Here is a 23,173-nt window from a genome sequence, read left to right as displayed (position 1 = left end):
ATTGAGGTGAAGGCCGTGGGTGGTGTAAAGATCTCTACTAAAATGTTGCACGTTAACCATTTGTACATTTGCGTAACGGTTGCAAATTTCTGCATATTGACTGTTTGTATATGCTACTGCCCCGTTTACACACGAGAATTGAGGCAAGTCATACCTGTGTGGAATATCGAGAACAATGACGTTTGAGTAATTTAGATGCTTTAGAGCAGATTTTAGGGCATTAACGGCATGCAAACCATCGTTGTGTGCGACGTCATTTGCACCACCACGTATTACGATGAAGTCTTCCTTCATTGTCTTTCGAGAGATATTGTTTACAGTTGAAAGCACTTGGTCAAGACGAGCACCAGGTTTAATAAAACCTGAAGCATTTATTTCGTGTGCAAGGCGTCTAAGATGACTATCGCCCATTAAACATACATTTATTCTTCTTGCTGCATTTGTGGTGTTAGTTAAATTAACTGTCATCTTGAATGTTGAATTTACCTTGCTTCCGTTTACGAGTGGCGGTTTTGGCTGGCGAGGTTCCACATTTTGCTTAATAACAGGCTTTTCTTTCAGATGGTGCACGATTTGATCTTTTGTAGATAGGCCTACGGTTTTTTGGAGCACGGCAGGAGAATTTATTACTAAAGACGACGAAATGATTGCGCTATGGTTAGCGTTACCGGTACACCCAGAATGTGTTGGAAAACTTGAAATGGCGATGGAATCTTCGGTCACTGTGTACACTTTATTTCTGTCGAATTCACTTACGCCCTGCTCGGCGGTTTTTAGTTTTCTATGATCATTTTAAAGACATTTGAGTCTATCAGGTAACAGTTTGTTTTCTGCCAAGGATCTGCGCACAATTTCTTGCAAAGAATTAATAGTTTCAACTAGTTTTGCTTTGTCAGGATGGACTTCACATGTTACACACTTCCATTTTGATCTGGATAATTTTTCACTGCGGGTTTTTTGCGTGGCACTCGACTTGAAACTTTGCGAAACACTTTTGTTGATCATCTTCTTGCTATTGATGCCGGATAAATTTGAAAATTCGAAATAACTGGAGGCACAAATTCACTAAACTTCTCAATCACCGTCATCTTGAACATCAAATATATGAAGGTGAACATTATAAGAAAAAGCGACAGACCAGAACACAAATGCAATACAAATGAACACATTGGATTTCAAGGAGAAATAGTTATTCTTGCTGATAGTCATGGGCGAAAAACAGCAGAAATGTTGAAAGAACTACAAGCTAATGCAACAGGCGTAGTTAAGCCAGGTGCTCCAATGAATGAAGTCACAAATGACTGCAAAACACCAGCAAGCCCAGTAACTAAAAATGACGTTGTTTTAATATTTGATGGTGCAAATGATTACTACCGAAACAGGACCAGAGAAGCCATCAGATATGCTAGAAGGTCCCTGAATAATTTAAAAAAATTTAATGAAGTGTTATCAAGCATGTTGTTGTTGTTGTTGTGGTCTTCAATCCTGAGACTGGTTTGATGCAGCTCTCCATGCTACTCTATCCTGTGCAAGCTTCTTCATCTCCCAATATAATAATTTACCCAATGAAATCAAAGCAACAAAGAACCCAAGAGCCTTCACACATAAGTTAAAAAAATATCTCTTGGACCATTGCTTTTGTGCAGCTGATCATTTTTTGAAAGGGGTTAAAAATTTAAACAATATGATAAATGTTCAATTAGGTCTGAAAATTATATATTGTGCATGTCTATGAAATATACTGGATTATTATATACTGTGCATGTCTATGAAATGCACTGGACTACTTTACTATTACATTTGTATTGGCTGTTTGTATTTTACCATACAACATTTGTATTTACTGTTTTGTTAAAGATAGCTAACTTCCTCATTGCAAAATAATGTAAAATCAATTTATTAAATATTACTTGCAAATATGTTCCCTTGACCTGTCCAATATCGTATGTACAACCTTACAATTCTATGATTTGTATTAACTGTTTTGTTTAAGATAGATAATTTCCTTGCTACAAAATAATGTAAAAATCAATTTGTAAAAATTACTTGTAAATGGCTCTCTTGACCTATCCAATATCATATGTACAGCTGTACAATACTATGATTGCCTGGATCAATAAAAATACAATACAATACAATACAGTACCCACTGCAGCGTACATCCTTCTGAATCTGCTTAGTGTATTCATATCTTGGTCTCCCTGTACGATTTTTACCCTCCACTCTGCCCTCCAATCCTAAATTGGTAATCCTTCGATGTCTCAGAACATGTCCTACCAACCAATCCGTTCTTCTAGTCAAGTTGTGCCACAAACCCCTATTCTCCCCAATTCTATTCAATACCTCCTCATTAGTTATGTGATTTACCCATCTAATCTTCCGCATTCTTCTGTAGCACCACATTTCGGAAGCTTCTATTCTCTTCTTGTCTAAACTATTTATCGTCCATCTTTCACTTCCATACATGGCTACACTCCATACAAATACTTTCAGAAACGACTTCCTGACATTCAAATCTATACTCGATATTAACAAATTTTTCTTCTTCAGAAACGCTTTCCTTGCCATTGCCAGTCTACATTTTATATCCTCTCTACTTCGACCATCATCAGTTATTTTGCTCCCCAAATAGCAAAACTCCTTTACTACTTTAAGTGTCTCATTTCCTAATCTAATTCCCTCAGCATCGCCCAACTTAATTCGACTACATTCCATTATCCTCATTTTGCTTTTGTTGATGTTAATCTTATACCCTCCTTTCAAGATACTGTTCATTCTGTTCAACTGTCGTTCCAAGTCCCTTGCTGCCTCTGACAGAATTATTATGTCATCAGCGAACGTCAAAGTTTTTAGTTCTTCTCCATGGATTTTAATACCTACTCTGAACTTTTCTTTTGTTTCCTTTATTGCTTGCTCAATATACAGATTGAATAACATCAGGGATAGGCTACAACCTTATCTCACTCCCTTCCCAACCACTGCTTCCCTTTCATCCCCCTCGACTCTTATAACTCCCATCTGCTTTCTGTACATATTGTAAATAGCCTTTTGCTCCCTGTATTTTACCCCTGCCACCTTCAGAATTTGAAAGAGAGTATTCCAATCAACATTGTCAAAAGCTTTCTCCAAGTCTACAAATGCTAGAAATGTAGGTTTGCCTTTCCTTAATCTTTCTTCTAAGATAAGTCGTAGGGTCAGTATTGCGTCACGTGTTCCAACATTTCTATGGAATCCAAACTGATCTTCCCCGAGGTCAGCTTCTACCAGTTTTTCCATTCATCTGTAAAGAATTTGCATTAGTATTTTGCAGCTGTGACTTATTAAACTGATAGTTCGGTAATTTTCACATCTGCCAACACCTGCTTTCTTTGGGGTTGGAATTATTATACTCTTCTCGAAGTCTGAGGTTATTTCGCCTGTCTCATACATCTTGCTTACCAGACGGTAGAGTTTTGTGAGCACTGGCTCTCCCAAGGCTGTCAGTAGCTCTAATGGAACGTTGTCTACTCCGGGGGCCTTGTTTCGAATCAGGTCTTTCAGTGCTCTGTCAAGCTCTTCACGCAGTATCGTATCTCCCATTTCATCTTCATCTACATCCTCTTCCATTTCCATAATATTGTCCTCAAGTACATCGCCCTTGTATAGACCCTCTATATACTCCTTCCACCTTTCTGCTTTCCCTTCTTTGCTTAGAACTGGGTTTCCCTCTGAGCTATTGATATTCATACAAGTGGTTCTCTTTTCTCCAAAGATCTCTTTAATTTTCCTGTAGGCAGTATCTATCTTACCCCTAGTGAGATAAGCCTCTACATCCTTACATTTGTCCTCAAGCCATCCCTGCTTAGCCATTTTGCACTTCCTTTCGATATCATTTTTGAGACATTTGTATTCCTTTTTGCCTGCTTCATTTACTGCATTTTTATATTTTCTCCTTTCATCATTTAAATTCAATATTTCTTCTGTTACCCAAGGGTTTCTACTAGCCCTCATCTTTTTACCTATTTGATCCTCTGCTGCCTTCACTATTTCATCCCTCAAAGCTACCCATTGTTCTTCTACTGTATTTCTTTCCCCCAATCCTGTGAATTGTTCCCTTATGGTCTCCCTGAAACTCTGTACAACCTCTGGTTCTTTCAGTTTATCCAGGTCCCATCTCCTTAAATTCCCACCTTTTTGCAGTTTCTTCAGTTTTAATCTACAGTTAATAACCAATAGATTGTGGTCAGAGTCCACATCTGCCCCTGGAAATGTCTTACACTTTAAAACATGGTTCCTAAATCTCTGTCTTACCATTGTATAATCTATCTGACACCTTTTAGTATCTCCAGGCTTCTTCCATGTATACAACCTTCTTTCATGATTCTTGAACCAAGTGTTAGCTATGATTAAGTTATGCTCTGCACAAAATTCTACCAGGCGGCTTCCTCTTTCATTTCTTAGCCCCAATCCATATTCACCTACTATGTTTCCTTCCCTCCCTTTTCCTACTCTCGAATTCCAGTCACCCATGACTATTAAATTTTCATCTCCCTTCACTACCTGAATAATTTCTTTTATCTCATCATACATTTCATCAATTTCTTCATCATCTGCAGGGCTAGTTGGCATATAAACTTGTACTACTGAGAAGACATGGGCTTCATGTCTATCTTGGCCAAAATAATGCATTCACTATGCTGTTTGTAGTAGCTTACCCGTACTCCTATATTTTTTTTTTTTCATTATTAAACCTACTCCTTCATTACCCCTATTTGATTTTGTATTTATAACCCTGTAGTCACCTGACCGGAAGTCTTGTTTCTCCTGCCATCGAACTTCACTAAGTCCCACTGTATCTAACTTTTACCTATCCATTTTCCTTTTTAAATTTTCTAACCTACCTGCCCGATTAAGGGATCTGACATTCCACGCTCCGATCTGTAGAACGCCAGTTTTCTTTCTTCTGATAACGACGTCCTCTTGAGTAGTCCCCATCCGGAGATCCGAATGGGGGACTATTTTACCTCCGTAATATTTTACCCAAGAGGACGCCATCATCATTTAACCATACAGTAAAGCTGCATGCCCTTGGGAAAAATTATGGCTGTAGTGTCCCCTTGCTTTCAGCCGTTCGCAGTACCAGCACAGCACGGCCGTTTTGGTTAGTGTTACAGGGCCAGATCAGTCGATCATCCAGACTGTTGCCCCTGCAACTACTGAAGAGGCTGCTGCCCCTCTTCAGGAACCACACGTTTGTCTGGCCTCTCAACAGATACCCCTCCATTATGGTTGCACCTACGGTACGGCTATCTGTATCGTTGAGGCACGCAAGCCTCCCCACCAATGGCAAGGTCCATGGTTCATGGGGGGGGGGGGGGGTGTTTATCAAGCATACCACTCAGAAAAGATCTAGTTCCAAGTTCGTGTGTAAACAAGGAAATTGAGGTCACGAACAGAATACTGGAAAAGATTACCAAAGCCTTCTCAAATACATTGTTTTTACAACTTGATGGCTTAGAAAGAGTGCTTTATACCAGACATGGTATGCATTTGAATAATATGGGAAAGCAATATGTCTGTACACAAATAAAAATGATCCTGTGGAAATTTATTGACAAGAAAGATGATGATCCTATTATATTGCAAATGGAAGCAGAAGACCCAACACAGGACTCTAATATGTGTATAGATATGAAGGTAACAACCATGGCACCTACTCTAACTATGAAAGCTGTGCCTAAAGGACTAGTCCAAAAGAAATTATGTACTCCAATAGCTTCAAGATCCAATGTAATATCAAATGTAGTACAGCTCACCTCTGCTGGAACAAGCACAAGCACACAGGAGTCCGAAAGCAAGATCTATAATTTAGGGAAACACTCCACTATTCCAAGTAGTTGCAAGAATAATGGAAAAACAAGATCAGTGCAGCCTACGGTGACAACCGACACACCAAAGAATGGAAAAATGAGCTTAAGACCAAAACGACCTTCAAGAATGAACCAGATTTTTTCTACCTCAGAACAGGAAAAGTTGCAGTATAGAACTTTCAACAAATGTGCAGACAATCAACTTCTCTACGACTAGTTCAATAAAGCACACTGTAAGTGTAACTAAATCTAGGCTCCCATCAAATTCTTTTCAAGTTATGAATCTAAATATTCAGACTCTAAGAAATAAATACCTTGAACTAGAAGCTGCTTTAGATGAGTTTAACATTGAGTTTTTGTGTCTTTCGAAGCATCAGTGTAGGGCATATGAATTAAACGACATTATTATACACCCTTTTAGACTAGCTAGCTCTTACTGTAGGGAAAATGCCAGAAGTGTTGGTGTCTGTATTTACACAAAAACAGGGATAAAATTCAAAAGGAGATGTGATATTGAAGAGTGAAGTGTAGAAAAGCATTTTGAAGCAGCTGCTATTGAGTTGTATGGTAAGCAAAGGAAAATGATAGTAATGATTGTGTACAGGTCACCATGTGGAGATGTAGATAAATTTGTTTCAAAACTAGAAATTATGTTAAACATTGGGTACAGTGAGAAAGCTACTGTGCTTCTTTGTGAGGATTTTAACATAAATGTAATGTGCAATAATACGGTTAAAGATAAATTTCTGAATATTTTACAGAGTTTTATTTATTTATTTATTTTGATCCAACATTAACTGATCACAAAAAAAGGTTTTTTTTTGTTCCAGTCTTCTGAATAAGTCAGAGCCTTACTTACTAGAGTTACATATAATTGGCTGGCACTTTTATCTACACAACTTTTTCTAAATTTAGTTGAGAGAACAGAGTTACATATATGGACTATACATACAAGAATTTGTTATTGCCATACTTAGATTAAGGAATCTACAGTTTGTAACACAGTATTCATATCTGACACTCAAATATTTACAGTTTGTGACACAGTCTAAGATCTGAGATGACATATATTTTTAGGTACATGGTCTTCCATCATACGAGTGTACTAAATCTAGAAACTCATCTATTGAATATACAGGATTGTTTAGGAGCCATAATTTTAATTTCATTTTTAGTTTTGTAATGGGCAATTTGGAGATATTAGGATGGAAGCAATTCAGTAGTTTTATGCCTGCATAGTGAGGGCTTTTCTCATAAAGTGTTGTTCTATGAGAGATGATGTGGGGTCTCTCTCTGCCTCTAGTGTTGTGATCGTGTATTTCCTTATTAAGTGTTTTGTTACTGTTTACTGCCATAATGATTATCTTCAGCACATACAGGTTATGAACAGTTAGTATTTTAAATTATTTAAACAAATTTCTGCAGGACTCCCTGGCACATTTCTTTCCCATAATTCTACATGCCTCCTTTTGTAAGATAAGAACACTTTTCATATTACCTTTACTGCTGGATCCCCATACCTCCAGCCCGTAACTTAGATGGGATTCAAATAGGGCAAAATATATTTGCCTCAGAGTGATGATGTTACAAAAAGGTGTCAGTTTTCTTAGGACATATATGGTAGTACATAGCTTTTTGCAAATATCATTCACATGATCAGACCAGTTTAACTCTGCATCTAGTGTCAGGCCAAGAAATTTGCTCGAGTATTGTTTTTTAATGTATTCGTCACCCAGTAAGATTTGGTTTTCATGAGTTTTTTGCCTCCCAAGATCAAATTCAATATAGACAGATTTATTTGTGTTTAATTTTAGTTTGTTTTCATTAAAATACTGCAGAATTAAGCCTGCTGCAGTATTGGATTACACTTTGAGCTGTGAATAGCTTGGATTGCTTCATATTAACGTGGTATCATCTGCATATAAGATAGCTGTTGCATGGTTTGTTATGGACTGAATATCATTTACACAGATAATAAAAAGAAGTGGTCCTAATATTGACCCCTGTGGAATGATTATCTTCAGCGCATACAGGTTATGAACAGTTAGTATTTTAAATTCTTTAAACAAATTTCTGCAGGACTCCCTGGCACATTTCTTTCCCATAATTCTAAGTGTACACTGTAAGTGTGCACCAAAATTTATGTCAGTGGTGTCTGATTTGTATGCTCCCTCTGTAGTGCTAATAGACACAAACTGCTTCCTATTTGTCAAGTAGGACCTCATCAGAATGTGGGCTGTGCCTCGAATGCCATAGTTCCACAGTTTGTCCAGCAATATGGTCGTATCAACATAGTCAAATGCTTTTTGTAAGTCTACAAAGATGACACATACATGTTCTTTATTATCTATTGCTTGAGTGACACCTTCAATTAAGTTGGATGCTGCTTTAATGGTGGATGACCCCTTGACAAGCCCATACTGCCCCTTAGAAATCACTTTTTTGCATACCAGGAAGTTCCAGATTCTTATGTATATTACTTTCTCAAAGATTTTGGATATTATTGGAAGAACAGAAATGGGTCGAATTTTTCTACTAAATTCCTGTTTCCTTTTTTAAAAATAGGCACAACTCGGGCAATTTTCAACTCATCTGGAAATAGACCATCTTCCATATGAGAATTGATAACTGTTGATAAAGGTGATGCAATTTTATGTATACATTTCTTAAGAGTGTCCTGACTAAGACCATCATATCCTGCTGCATGGGAATTGTTTAAGCTACTCACTATTTTAATTATTTCTTCTTTACTTGTTGGCGTCAAAAATATACTTCCTGACACTGGTGTTCCTCTGAATTTGTATTTATGATTTTTAAGCTGATTGTTTATGCTGGAGCTAACAGAAGCAAAGTAATTGTTAAATAGATCTGCTATCTTATTCTGATCAGTTTCTATTGTGCCATTTATCAGCAAGTGATTTTCAGTTGTATGTTTCCCAGATTTACATATTTCTCTATTTACTAGTGACCTTGATGTTTTGGAGATATTATTTGAGTTCTGAATGACACTTTCAAAAAGTTTCTGTTTTTCTGAAATTAGGAGGTCTACATAGTATTTCTGATACTTTTTGAACTCTTCTTTTAATTTTTTATTGCTCAAGTCATTTAACATGTTACCCCATGTAATAGGTCCTACCCGAATAACACTCACATCACTGACCCTCATAGATAATATATTCTCAAACATAGATTCCAATGAAGTGGAGGTAAATAACACTGACCTCGGTTTATCTGATCACAATGCTCTTGTGCTTACTGTTCCCCCAATGCATGTGAAAAAAAAAAAAAACATCTTGCCACACTTATAAAAGAAGTTTTTCTAAAGAAAACTGCACACATTTTGTTAACTGTCTAACCAATGTAAGCTGGACAGATGTGATATCAGAATCAAGTGCAAATAATGCATATAATACCTTTTCTTCTATATTCATGTCACAATTTGAAATGTGTTTCCCTAAGAAGTTAGTGAGGTCCAAGTCTTAAGAACAAAAAGCACACAAACCAATAACTACAGGCATTAGGATTTCCAGTGTAACCACGAAAAAGATTGAACCAAGAAATTAAAACTTGCTCAGATCCACAGTTTATAGAATATGTAAAAACATACAGAAAAATATACCAAAAAGCAAAGTTGCTATATAATGACAATTTAATCAGTAAGTCACACAACAAACCACAAACTATATGGGTCATTGTGAGGAATGAAACTACTACCTTGAGAGCAGAGGAAGAAATAATACTCAAAAGCAGTGAAAATTGCAATATAGAAAAGAAGGAAATGGCAAACTATATTAATAACTATTTTTTAAATGTACCGTATTCACTGAGCTTAAACTTCACAAAACAAAAAATAATACATGCTCCAAGGGTTGCCTGCAGCATGAATATTCCTTCAACAAATCAACAAGAAGTAATTAGAGTGATTAGCCTGCCCACATAAACTATGTAACATGTGAAACAAACAAGAACCTTGTGAAACAGACAACAAAAATGTCACCTCGATTAGCATATAAGAAGACAGAAACCTCAGTAAGTATTGTATCATCTCCATCCCATAGTGAAGTGTTATCTAGTGCATCGAATCAGCCATCCCTCACTAATGTGTTATCAAGTAGGCCTACATCAAATCCCCCATGCCAGATAAATTATGCAGAAGTGAAATAAAAAAGTCTGCCACCTGAGCCTCAAACAGAACCAAAAAATACCACAGAGAAGTAATGATTTTTTATGGCCTGCCAGAAGGAAGTCCAGCCGCTACCAAAACATAACACCATCACCACACCAAACATGAGGACCAGTCAAAGGCAAACCACCATGTGTGCATCCAGTTGGGCCCAAGACACCACACATCTTCCCTCTTGCTGTGAAAAATCAATATTATTCATGCACTTAAATATTAGATCGCTGAAATATAAAGCTGAAGTGCTTGGTGTTGTCTTGAATGGAAACAACAAATAGTATTATGTATTAATGAACACTGGTTAAGAGAAGAAGAGATAAAACTGTATGTACCACCGTGTTTTAATTTAATTACAAGTTACTGCAGACCCAATGAAGGTTATGCGGGTTCCTCAATATATATAAGTGACAACCTAGGGTTAAGATATACTGTACTTGATGTTAGGGACATATGTGTTAAAGGCATTCTTGAAGCGGCTGTCATGTTACTACCAACATTAAAACTCACAGTTATTTCAATATAGCATTCTCCTGATAGTGATGCCGATCAATTTGTAGAGTGTTTTGGTAAACTTATTCACCGTACAGAAAAATATACCAAACACAAGACAGTAATTTTAGAAGATTTAAATTTTTATGTAAGGAAAAAAACACACAAAAATACTAATTTACTTAACATGCTAAGATCCCATAATCTCTTCTGTGCAAATTATAGTCCCACAAGATAACTTTCTTGTCTCGACAATTTTATCACTAATATACATAAAGATGATTTTGAATTGGGACTCCTTAATGTCGATCATCTGACAGATCACAAAGGTATATGGGTAAAACTAACAATTAATGAAACAATGGGGGATTGTGAACCAACCTGGTATGTCAGGTTATTAAATGATAAAAGCATAAATTGCTTCAGGGATAAGCTGAAGGTACTAAACTGGAATAATATAATATATGCTTCCAACAATGTTGAGGAGGCTTGTAGCAGGTTTGTTAGTACTCTATCTGAAATTTTCAATACCTCCTGTCCAATGGTTACCAAACGAAACAAAACTATGGCAAGAAAGCATGGTAGAACTACTCCACATAGGTGGTTCACACCATATTTACAGAAGGTAAGATTAATGGTATTGATATGCTATGATAAGGTAAAAAATGATAGTGTTGACAATGCAATGTTGTTAGCCTCAAGAGACACTATAGATCACAAATCAGATTAGCAAAATGTAGAGCAAATGATAACTTCATTAAAAACTCCAATAATAAGTGTAAGGCTGTGTGGAGGGTCATTAAAGCAGAATTAGGTACAAGTAGTCATGGTGAAAAAGTTATAACTGATGTTAATGTCACCTTAGATGAATTTAACCTCTTTTTTTATCAATGCAGCAAACCCTAATCCCTCATCTCCTCATAAGAAGAGTTCAAAATCAAATTCACAATCTACTTATATAAACAAGTTTTTACAAAACTTTGCTGATACTGTGCCAAACTGTAATTGGGGACATGTGAAAATAAGTGATGTAATTAAATCAGTGGCAAAGTTAAGTGACTCCAGATCAGAAGATATATATGGCCTCTCAAATTTTGTGATTAAAAAAATAATTGACTTGATATCATTCCCTCTCTGCACTCTTATAAACTGGATATTTGACAATGGTATTTTTCCAGAATGGCTAAAGAAGACAGTAGTAATTCCATTACACAAAAAGGGTGATAAAAACTGCACTAATAATTACCGCCAAACTTCTCTGATACCTATTTTTTCAAAAACAATCGAATATTGTATACAAAAGCAAATTAACATGCATTTGTCAAAAAACAATGTACTGGCTAAGTCTCAATATGGTTTTAGGGCCCAGTTATCAACAATTAATGCTGTTGAAGATGTTGTTTCTATTGTGCAATCTTCTTTTAAATCCAAATTATCTGCTGAAGCCACACTAGTGGACTTGAGCAAAGCATTTGATTCTGTAAACTACACAATACTGCTGGAAAAACTATGTTGTTATGGCATTAGGGATCTGGAACTCTCCCTCATTAAATCATATCTCAGAACCAGAAAACAAACTGTAAGCTACAATGGTCAAAAGTCACAGTAACTGAATGTCACTAGAGGTGTACTCCAAGGATCAGTGCTTGGGCCATTACTGTTTATGATATTTATAAATGACCTGCCCAGCAATATGCCATGTAAATCTGTGCTCTACACAGATGATACAACTTTCATCAATTCAGGGAAGGACATAAATAAACTGAAGGAGCAAAGTAAAGAGTTTCTCAGATTATCCAATATGTGGCTCAAAGCCAATGATTTAGCTATTAACTATGAAAAAACTGTAAATATATCCTTCAACTTATCCAATGCTGATATTGAGTACACTTCTACCAAACTTCTTGGCATATACTTAGATACGTAATTAACCTGGCAGAGTCACATAGACAACATATCTTGATAGCTTTCGCGAGTTTTCTGTCTACTGAAAAAATTATGCACCTGTGTTTCTGAAAGCCTGCTGATTAATTCCTATGATGCATTCCTTCATTGCCATATCAGCTATGGTATTTTTCTATGGGGTAATTCTCCATGGTCCAGCAAAATTTTTATTTGGCAGAAGAAAGCCATCAGGAGCATCTCTGGGATTACCAAAAATAACACATCATGTAGGTCATACTTCAAAGAATTACAGATAATGACAGTCCCTTCTCTTTTAATATACAGTTGCCTTTTGCACATAAAAGAAAACTTTAACAGTTACAACCTTAGGCAGTCCATTCATAATCATAACACTCATCAAACATTTAAGATAGACATACCAACAACTCGAATCAAGAAAACACAAGACAGTTATGAATACATGGGAATAAGGCTTTTCAACACATAACCTGTGCGGGCACATTGTGTCTCTCTTAATATATTTAAAAGTAAGACTAAAAGATGGCTGAAAGACAAAGCTTTTTACAGTGTTAAAGAATTTGAAAACTCTTCAAAAATAGACCTGACTTATGAAACAACTTGCAACTCTCTTTGTACCTCTTCCTAAGCTTTTTTTGTCTCTGTAGTTCCACATTTAACTGTTAAACATGTGGAGAAATCCTTATGTATGAAATGTATTCTTTTATTATGCACATTCTTTAAAATGCACAATTTAGTTATGTGGGATATCTTTATGTATAAAATGTATTCCTCTATTATGTATGTTCTTTTAAAATGTATACTTTAGCTTTGTGTGATACCTCACAATAGTTATATTTCTTAATATGTAAATTGTACATTACTCATGACAACATCGATTGCATGTAAATGCTTAAAGATGAATAAATAAATAACCAAAAATGGCAGCAGGTGTTGATGAAGTACCAGTTTCAATCATAACAAGAACTGCAGTGCAGATTGAAAAACCTTTAGCACATATTGCAAGTTTATCCTTTAGTGAAGGTGTGTTTCTTCAGAGACGGAAGATCTCAAAAGACAGACATAAAAAAGAAAACTACCGTCCCATATCACTTCTTCCTGACTCTAGCATTGGGTAGCAAAGAATTTGTATCTAGATCCAAAATTAGTGCTGATAGTTTTAATAATTATTTTGTAAGCAGTGTAGATAGTGTAGTTACTAAGATACCTGATAGTAAACATGGACTTAGCTACTATTTGGATGTTGCCTAAAAAAACCAAAATGCTATGGAAAATGTGTTTTATTTTGAACACATTTATGTAGAAGATGTACACTCTGTCATTCTTTCTCTTAGCAAAAGCGATTCACTGGACATTTACAATATCAGCTCTAAAATATTGAAACTTAGTAGTCATAATATAGCAGAGGTTCTCTGTCACATCATAAACTACTGCTTTGATGAAAGTTGTTTCCCTGAAAAATTAAAAGTAGCTAAAGTAATCCCAGTCCACAAAAAAGGTGACAATAATTTGCCTAGCGCTTATAGGCCAGTTTCTCTTGTGCCACTTTATCCAAGGTCACTGAGAAACTAATGAGTATTCAAATAATCAATTTTATAGATTCTCATCAATTACTTTCAAATAGCCAGTTTGGGTTTAGGAAAAATCTATCAACATGTGATGCTGTTATGAGCTACATATGTAACTGTCTTGAAGCAAAAGAAGAAAAATATATTGTAAGTACGAAGTTTGACACTGTGTGCCACAACACTCTGTTGATGAAATTAAAAACTGTAGGTTTCTCAGTCTCTGCTGTTAAAATTATTCAGTCATACTTACCTAATAGATCTCAAACTGTTTACTTCAATAACCAATATTCTAGTTTCTTACCCGTTAACCATGGTGTTCCTAAAGGGTGAATCTTGGGCCCTCTCTTGTTTATATTATATATGAATGACCTACCTAGCAATGAAACAGATGATACAACAAACTGTTACTTGTATGCAGATGATATCAGTTTAAGTGTTACAGTGTCTACGAACAATAACTTAAGTATCTCTACCTCACTGAAGGTAGATATACTTTCTGACTGGTGCAATGCCAATAGCCTGTCTATGAACATAAATAAAACACAGGAATTAAACATTTGTTATAACAATAGAATCACCTTAGAGACAGTTTCTGTAAAGTTTCTTAGCATTGTTTTGCAAAATAATTTAGGCTGGCAGGCACATGTGAATTACTTAATACCAAATATTTCTAAAGGAATATTTATGCTCAGAAAATTACAAGCAACAATAGATGAGAAAATTTTGCTTTCTGTCTATTATAGTTATATTTACTCTCATTTGATATATGAGACAATCTTGTGGGGAAATAATTGCTGCTCAAAATGCTTATTTACAGCCCAGAAAAAAGCTGTCAGACTGATATGTAAAGTACCACCTAGAACTCACTGTAGAGAATTATTTATTAAACTTAGTATTATGACCTTGCCATGCATATACATATTTCAATGCCTCTTGTACATTAAAAAGAACTTGTCTAGTTTTGATCTGAATTCTGATGTACATAGTTATAACACATGACACTGTAATGATGTAAGAAAAGACTACTGCCCGTATACCAAAACTTTAAACAGCTTCAAACACACATCTGTAAAGCTATTTAATAAACTACCAGAGTCAGTTAAGAGTCTGGAGCTGAAAAAATTTAAGATATTTGTAAGAACTTAATTAATTCAAAATTGTTTTTATACAATGGAAGATTTCTGTGAGCATAATTTCTAACACAGATTAATTATTTGTGTATTTATTGTCATTGTTGTTTGTACATTTATTGACATTGTTTATACAAGCTTTACATCCCTGTAAATGTTTTGTTTTTGGGCAATAAAAATCAATCAATCAATCAATTAATCAATCAATCAATCCTGCTTCCTCCAAAATATTAGAGAAACTGATGAAATTGAGAGTCCCTAGACAATAATAAACTTTGGAATAGTTCAAATGGTTCAAATGGCTCTGAGCACTATGGGACTTAACATCTATGGTCATCAGTCCCTTACAACTTAGAACTACTTAAACCTAACCAACCTAAGGACATCACACAACACCCAATCATCCCGAGGCAGAGAAAATCCCTGCTTTGGAATAGTAATCAACATGGTTTTCATACAAAACAAAGCACAGAAACTGCAGTCATAGACTACATCCAAGAAATAATTAAAAATTTGGAGAAAAACAAAAGTCTAGTAGGAATCAATTTAGATCTATCTAAAGCTTTCAATGTGGTCTGCCATGAAATCCTCCTTGATAAGCTGGAAGCAGTAGGTGTCAGAGGAAGAGTTAAAATGTGGGTTGAGTCATATCTCAAAAACAGATCTCAGATTGTAGAGCTCACCACTGAAAATTCAAATCAAAAAAGAAGGTTAGTTTCAGAAGCAAAAAAAGATCCTTTAGTACCCCAGGGCAGCATCTTAGGGCTACTTCTCTTTCTCATATACACTCCTGGAAATGGAAAAAAGAACACATTGACACCGGTGTGTCAGACCCACCATACTTGCTCCGGACACTGTGAGAGGGCTGTACAAGCAATGATCACACGCACGGCACAGCGGACACACCAGGAACCGCGGTGTTGGCCGTCGAATGGCGCTAGCTGCGCAGCATTTGTGCACCGCCGCCGTCAGTGTCAGCCAGTTTGCCGTGGCACACGGAGCTCCATCGCAGTTTTTAACACCGGTAGCATGCCACGACAGCGTGGACGTGAACCGTATGTGCAGTTGACGGACTTTGAGCGAGGGCGTATAGTGGGCATGCGGGAGGCCGGGTGGACGTACCGCCGAATTGCTCAACACGTGGGGCGTGAGGTCTCCACAGTACATCGATGTTGTCGCCAGTGGTCGGCGGAAGGTGCACGTGCCCGTCGACCTGGGACTGGACCGCAGCGACGCACGGATGCACGCCAAGACCGTAGGATCCTACGCAGTGCCGTAGGGGACCGCACCGCCACTTCCCAGCAAATTAGGGACACTGTTGCTCCTGGGGTATCGGCGAGGACCATTCGCAACCGTCTCCATGAAGCTGGGCTACGGTGCCGCACACCGTTAGGCCGTCTTCCGCTCACGCCCCAACATCGTGCAGCCCGCCTCCAGTGGTGTCGCGACAGGCGTGAATGGAGGGACGAATGGAGACGTGTCGTCTTCAGCGATGAGAGTCGCTTCTGCCTTGGTGCCAATGATGGTCGTATGCGTGTTTGGCGCCATGCAGGTGAGCGCCACAATCAGGACTGCATACGACCGAGGCACACAGGGCCAACACCCGGCATCATGGTGTGGGGAGCGATCTCCTACACTGGCCGTACACCAGTGGTGATCGTCGAGGGGACACTGAATAGTGCACGGTACATCCAAACCGTCATCGAACCCATCGTTCTACCATTCCTAGACCGGAAAGGGAACTTGCTGTTCCAACAGGACAATGCACGTCCGCATGTATCCCGTGCCACCCAACGTGCTCTAGAAGGTGTAAGTCAACTACCCTGGCCAGCAAGATCTCCGGATCTGTCCCCCATGTTTGGGACTGGATGAAGCGTCGTCTCACGCGGTCTGCACGTCCAGCACGAACGCTGGTCCAACTGAGGCGCCAGGTGGAAATGGCATGGCAAGCCGTTCCACAGGACTACATCCAGCATCTCTACGAACGTCTCCATGGGAGAATAGCAGCCTGCATTGCTGCGAAAGGTGGATATACACTGTACTAGTGCCGACATTGTGCATGCTCTGTTGCCTGTGTCTATGTGCCTGTGGTTCTGTCAGTGTGATCATGTGATGTATCTGACCCCAGGAATGTGTCAATAAAGTTTCCCCTTCCTGGGACAATGAATTCACGGTGTTCTTATTTCAATTTCCAGGAGTGTATGTCAATGATTTACAGTTATGATATGATACAGCCAAAATTGTATTATATGCAGATGACACAAGTCCGATAGTGAGTGACTTTAAAAACGCGTTACAGTCAACTACAGACAAAATCCTAAAAATTATTGAGACGTGATTCAGTGCAAATAAACTTACACTCAATGGAAAGAAAACAAATTACATACAGTTTGGTAAAATGATGCAGGATGAAGATATTTATCTAGAACTGGATGACAGACTAATAGAGAGGATGCATTTTGCAAAAGTGTTAGGAATGCATATAGATGAAGCTATGAATTGGAAACACCATATAAAATTTCTTACACATAGACTTAACTCAACCTGCTTTGCACTGAGAGTTATTGAAAATGTTTGCACTCTAGAAGGCATCAGAATGGCATACTTTGGATACTTTCATTCTGTTGCCTCATTTGGAATAGTGTTCTGGGCCAGCTCGAAATCTAATTTGAAAGACTTTTTTATTTTACAAAAACGGGTTGTTCAAATAATTACCCACTGTCTGAAACAAGCTCACTGCAGACCTCTTTTCAAAAAGTTAGGAATACTTACTCGGCCATCAGTCTATATACTTAAATGTGTACTCTTAACCAAAGCTAATCTAAGCAATCTACACACAAATGCAGACTGTCACAACTATAACACAAGGAACAAGAATGATCTCCAGATAGAACAAGTAATAAGAACACAAACTCAGATGCATGTAAGACACATGGGCATTAAGCTTGTGGCATTGATGAGGTCAACACCAGCATAGATATACATTTTTATCTAGACTTTGAGCATCATCTTCAGACTCTGAGGTAAGATTATCTTTGCTTTCTTCCGCCATAGCTAGTTCTTTGTAAGCCTTGCTTGTGTAAAGAGGTGAATAAATGAACTACCGCAAAATGGGAGTGTTCTTTGGTGTAACCAACACGGACTTGCTCCTCACTGGTGACCCTGAGTTGTAACGTCTTCCGTTTTTGCCATTTTACTGTGTCCGAGGCCTCCGTGTTGGTTATTTTCGCATGTATTACATCAACACTGCATTCGAACAATGACTTTGGCCCAACGCCTATCACCGGATTTTGTGATTGACATGCATCATGTTGCGGGCGATGTACACCCACCAGGACTGCAACATGATGCCTCTCACTCAACGATTATGCCGATTTCGCTGGACGTTTTCGAGCCTGCAACAATAAATGAGGTTAGGAGTGTGCATGACTCCGGCTATCAGACACCTTTGTTCCCACCACATGTACCCTCCCTCATCGATGGTGCAGTTACCTCTTACAGATCTCTGTGCAGTGTGGGACCAATGCCGATTTCTGCAAATACTTCGTTGGACAACCTACCACCACCAGGACAATGATTTGCCACGCCACAATCCATGCAGTACCACGCAGATTCCTGCCACGTGGCCAGAACTGCTTTGTTCACAGGTCAACCTCCTCAGCATCTGACCACGCCCACGCCAGAATCAGCACATGCCTTTCTGCTTCGATACCTCGGCCTACAACAGGAACAATAGCTTGTTATCTGTGCCTGACCTCCATCTCTGTCCCACTGCTATACCTCAGTGTTTTGTGCCACGACATTAACTTTATCCGCACACCGTTTTGAGTGGAGGGACTATGAACAGTGAACATTCTCACATTCTGTCCGACGTTCGACATCATTTTCCACACTGTGCTTCTGGAGAGCCCGCACCTCCGCAGCCACCCTGCAACACAGGTGGCTCCGGCTCTGATTGTATGTCTAGTTTTCCGCGGATGAGCACGCGTTTTCAAACTTTGAATTTTTTCTCACCTGTCGCCCCGTGCCAGCTCCAGTCAAGCTTCTGCTACTGTTCTCGGCACATCTCGGTGCCTCATCCACGTCGATCTTTTGCGACGCGTCAATCCAAACACACCTGCAGATGTTGAGCTTCCGCAGCGGCTATCGACACATTACAGTGTCTCAATCGTGTCGGCCATCAGCGTCGCGATGCATCACGCTCAACCACATCGCATCACTTTCACGCTGCCACCCAACCAGCAGTCGTCACCACATTCCCTGGAGGCACACTCTCCTCAAATACTGCAGCAACAACAGCTCATTTCAGGCAGTGCCCCAACGAATTCAACTCACCCTGTTCTTCCGAACATTATACAATGCTTACCGATGCTGCCGCCATTCAATCCCGACAGGGCAACAAGCTGGTTCAAAATTGTGGACGAAGTGATTGACCATTACAAACTCGACGAATCAACCAGGTTTCTGTGCCTTATCACCCACTTGCACGACCAGGAGGACTTGATTTCTGACCTGGTCGATGTCCCGGACTCAGCTACCCAGTACACTCTAGCCAAAAAGACAGTTCTACATCGGCTTGCGCCCTCAACTGAGACAGCAATACGGCAAGTGCTCCACGTCGTGCAACTAGGCAATGACAACTCTTCACAACTTTGGAGACGGCTACGGGCCCTGGTCAGCGACGATCTACTCTCTGACACAGCTCTCCTCACCATCTGGACAGATAAACTACCTCCCCATATACGCTTTGCTCTGGCTCAGAGGTCTCCCGAACCTGTCGAGCAACTAATGACAATTGCTGACAAACTACATGAGGCATCACTGCCCTATTTCGCCAGCCACTGCCTACCTGGCAAGTCTCAGGAAGGAAAACTTCGAGCTCTCCCTCCGGCTCCACGAAACTCAGCTCCAGCTATCCGACACAGCAAAGGAATTACAGACACTGCAGCAAGGACAAAGCAAGGTCAGTAAGTGCGCTGAATCTGCTTGCTATCACAGCAATCGAGCCTCCATGTGTTTACCTCCCGCTACCCCTCGCAACTGTGCTATCAAGACTGCTGTAACATATACTGACAGCTCCGCTGGGCCACACCCTCCTAACACAGCAGTGTTTGACACTTGGATGGACACAAGTGCGCAGTGCAATGAGTGTCATGTGCTCCTGAACTGACGGCTCCTACACCTCCCCTCACGGACGGCACCTCAAACTATGCAACTTTGGCTCCAGTGCGCTGCCGTGCGATCGCCACTGACAACACAAACAGTGCACTCTCGCCTAGCGCTTTGCCTGCGACCGTGCTGCCACAGGCCACGCCCTCGGACGATGGACTGACTAAAGCTCACGAGCTCTACTGAGCTCATCTGACCTTGGTGCCACTGCTTTGTGCCGGCGGCCAGCTTGTCACGTTGACTCCTGGGACACATTCCTGCCTCGGCTCTTGACAGATCCGCTGATTGGCCCAAACACCATGACCATGCCTCGCCTGCCCGGCCCGCCACACATTGTAAACAAACTGCCTCCCATGCCGCCAACAACATTTCCATCGTCACCAACAGCACGGTTCACAAACTTCACCTCACGCCAGGTCCCTCGATCTCCAGTAAACCACGTCGACTTTGTCCCGAGCGCCTCTCTGACCTTAAAAAGCAGATTTCGGAATTTCTAAGCTCCGGCGTAATTGAACCCTCTGCCAGTATTTGGTCTACGCCCATTCATATGACACCCAAGAAAGACGGGTCCTGGCGCATGTGCAGAGACTACCGTCGACTAAACGCACAAACAATTATGGACACCTACCCCATACCCAACATTGCAGACATTACCAGTTCCCTCGCAGGTCCGACCACGTTCTCTGTCATTGATTGCAAATGGGCCTACCACCAGATCCCCACGGCACCTGAAGACATCAAGAATACAGCAATCACCACCCCGATCAGGTTATTTCAGTTTCGATTGATGCCCTTCAGTCTGAAAAATGCAACCCAGACCTGGCAACGCTTCATCAACAAAGTGCTATTTGACATAAAATTCTGCTTTGCATATCTTGATGACATTGTTGTGTTCAGCTCCTCCGTCAAGGACAACATTCGACATGTGCAAACTGTTATGAACACTCTCGTGGCAGCAGGCATCGAGACCAACCAGGACAAATTGCTACATCAACCCGCTGTCTCTTTTCTTGGTTTTGAGGTCTCTGCCGATGGCATTTCACCGCCCCCTGAGAAAGTACAAACAACACTAAACCTAAACCTACCTGCGATATTCAAAGAGCTCCGCGCTCTCTGAGTATGGTTAATTATTATCGCCGACATCTACCTCAGGCTGCGGAGATTAAGGCTCCACTGATGGACGCCTTGGCAGGCACCCACCCTTCTGGATCATGGTCCATTCCATAGACCCCTGCTACGACTGACTCTTTCACTGCCCTCAAAAATCTTGCCGAGGCCTGCACCATCATGCATCCTCATCCCAATGTGCAGCTTTTCATCACCATAGATGCAAGCGATACTGCCATCGGCACTGTCCTTAGCCAGACAATCGATGGCCAGACTTCGCCTCTGCAGTTCTCCTCACGCAAGCTCACCAATGCACAATGGAAATATTCTGCGTTTGACAGGCAGTTGCTCGCAGTCTACGAAATGATCAAGCATTTTAAGACTGACATTAAGGGACACCCTTTCTATGTTTTAACAGACCACAAATCCCTGGCTGTGGCCATTACAAACCCGCCAGCTGACCCGCCTCCTCACTGCTTCAGATACATGGACTTTATATCTCAGATCACCACAGATGTCAGACACTTAAAGGGTGCTGACAATATAGTTGCTGATTTCCTTTCATGAGTCAACGCCGTCTATTCGCTGTTAGACCTCTCTGAACTGCCTAACTTCCAACCCGCCGACGAGGACACACAAAACCTGATTTCAGACTCTACCCCTTCACTACACTTCGTCCGCACAACCATCCCTGGCATTTCGGGTGAGATCTACGAAGACAGTACAGGCATGTTATGCTTCCTCATCCCAACACCGCTCTGTTGAGCTGTCTTCAGTGCATTGCATAATTTATCCCACCCTGGTGTTCGAGCATCCACCCACCTCATAGCGGACCGCTTTGTGTAGAGAAATGTCAACAAGGACTGCCAGCAATGGGCATGCTCCCGCATCGTGTGCCAATGATGCGAAGTACACAAGCACACTTCACCCACCCCCTCGGCACCTTTTCGACCCCTCCTGGGCATTTCCAGCTCATTCATATTGACATGGTCGGCCCTTTACTCCCCTCTAACAGCTCTTGTTATGTTCTCTCGTCTATCGACTGAACAACTCGCTGGGTCGATTCTGTCCCCCTCCCCAGTATTAGGCAGAAACTGTTGCTTGAGCTTTCTTCGAGTCATGGGTATCGTGTTTTGGAAGTCCAGATATCATCACGACTGACCAGGGGAGACAATTTGAGTCGGCCCCGTTCAACGAGATTTGTAACATTTGCGGCATCCGGCGCATCCATACCACAGCATCCACAACCCACCAAGTAACGGGCTAGCTGAGCACTGGCACTGCACTGTCAAGGCGGCTCTTCAACACCACGACTCACTATGGATGGAAGCCCTTCCCCTTGTGCTACTTGGCATTCGTGCGATCTATGAGGAAGACTTCAAAGGCACAATAGCTGAGTTCGTATACAGCCAGACATTGTTCTCCCTGGCGAACTTGTGAGCCCTTCCACTTCTCTCCCTCAGTCTGACTTACCTTCCTTCGTGGACTGTGTCAGACACCGCTTCATCAACCTCCATATCCCTCCACCTGCCAGCCATTCCCGCCCTAAAGTTCACGTCCCAAAATCTCTGGACAATTATAAGTATGCCATGCTCCGAAATGACACTGTCTGTGCTCCCCTACACCCTCCATATACTGGCCCATACCGAGTTCTCCAGTGCTCAGCCAACACCTATGACATCCAGATGAAAGATTGAGCTGTTACAGTCTCTCTCAACAGACTTAAGCCTGCTCATGTTGAGCCTTCTTCTACCCCCC

General features: G+C 40.3%; 1 protein-coding gene across 1 annotated transcript; it reads left to right on the top strand.

Moving 5' to 3' along the window:
• The first annotated feature begins 13,361 nt into the window (after positions 1-13,361).
• Positions 13,362-14,339, top strand: LOC124606529. Its single transcript, XM_047138514.1, has 3 exons — positions 13,362-13,555; positions 13,776-13,939; positions 14,041-14,339. Exons 1-3 carry the CDS (start codon positions 13,362-13,364, stop codon positions 14,337-14,339), a joined length of 657 nt encoding a protein of 218 aa, XP_046994470.1.
• Positions 14,340-23,173: the final 8,834 nt, after the last annotated feature.

The sequence above is a fragment of the Schistocerca americana genome, chromosome 3 (assembly GCF_021461395.2).
Source record: "Schistocerca americana isolate TAMUIC-IGC-003095 chromosome 3, iqSchAmer2.1, whole genome shotgun sequence".
NCBI classification, from domain to species: Eukaryota; Metazoa; Arthropoda; class Insecta; order Orthoptera; family Acrididae; genus Schistocerca; species Schistocerca americana.
This window is presented reverse-complemented; position numbering and strand designations above follow the sequence as displayed.

What these genes read in the sequence shown, in the direction of transcription:
- LOC124606529 (XM_047138514.1), top strand. Translation starts at nt 13,362, where the DNA reads ATGGCAGCAGGTGTTGATGAAGTACCAGTTTCAATCATAACAAGAACT. An exon ending in CTTCCTGACTCTAGCATTGG is followed by an intron (nt 13,556 to 13,775) that starts GTAGCAAAGAAT and finishes TCTTTCTCTTAG; the next exon opens with CAAAAGCGATTCACTGGACA. An exon ending in AATCCCAGTCCACAAAAAAG is followed by an intron (nt 13,940 to 14,040) that starts GTGACAATAATT and finishes TCAATTTTATAG; the next exon opens with ATTCTCATCAATTACTTTCA.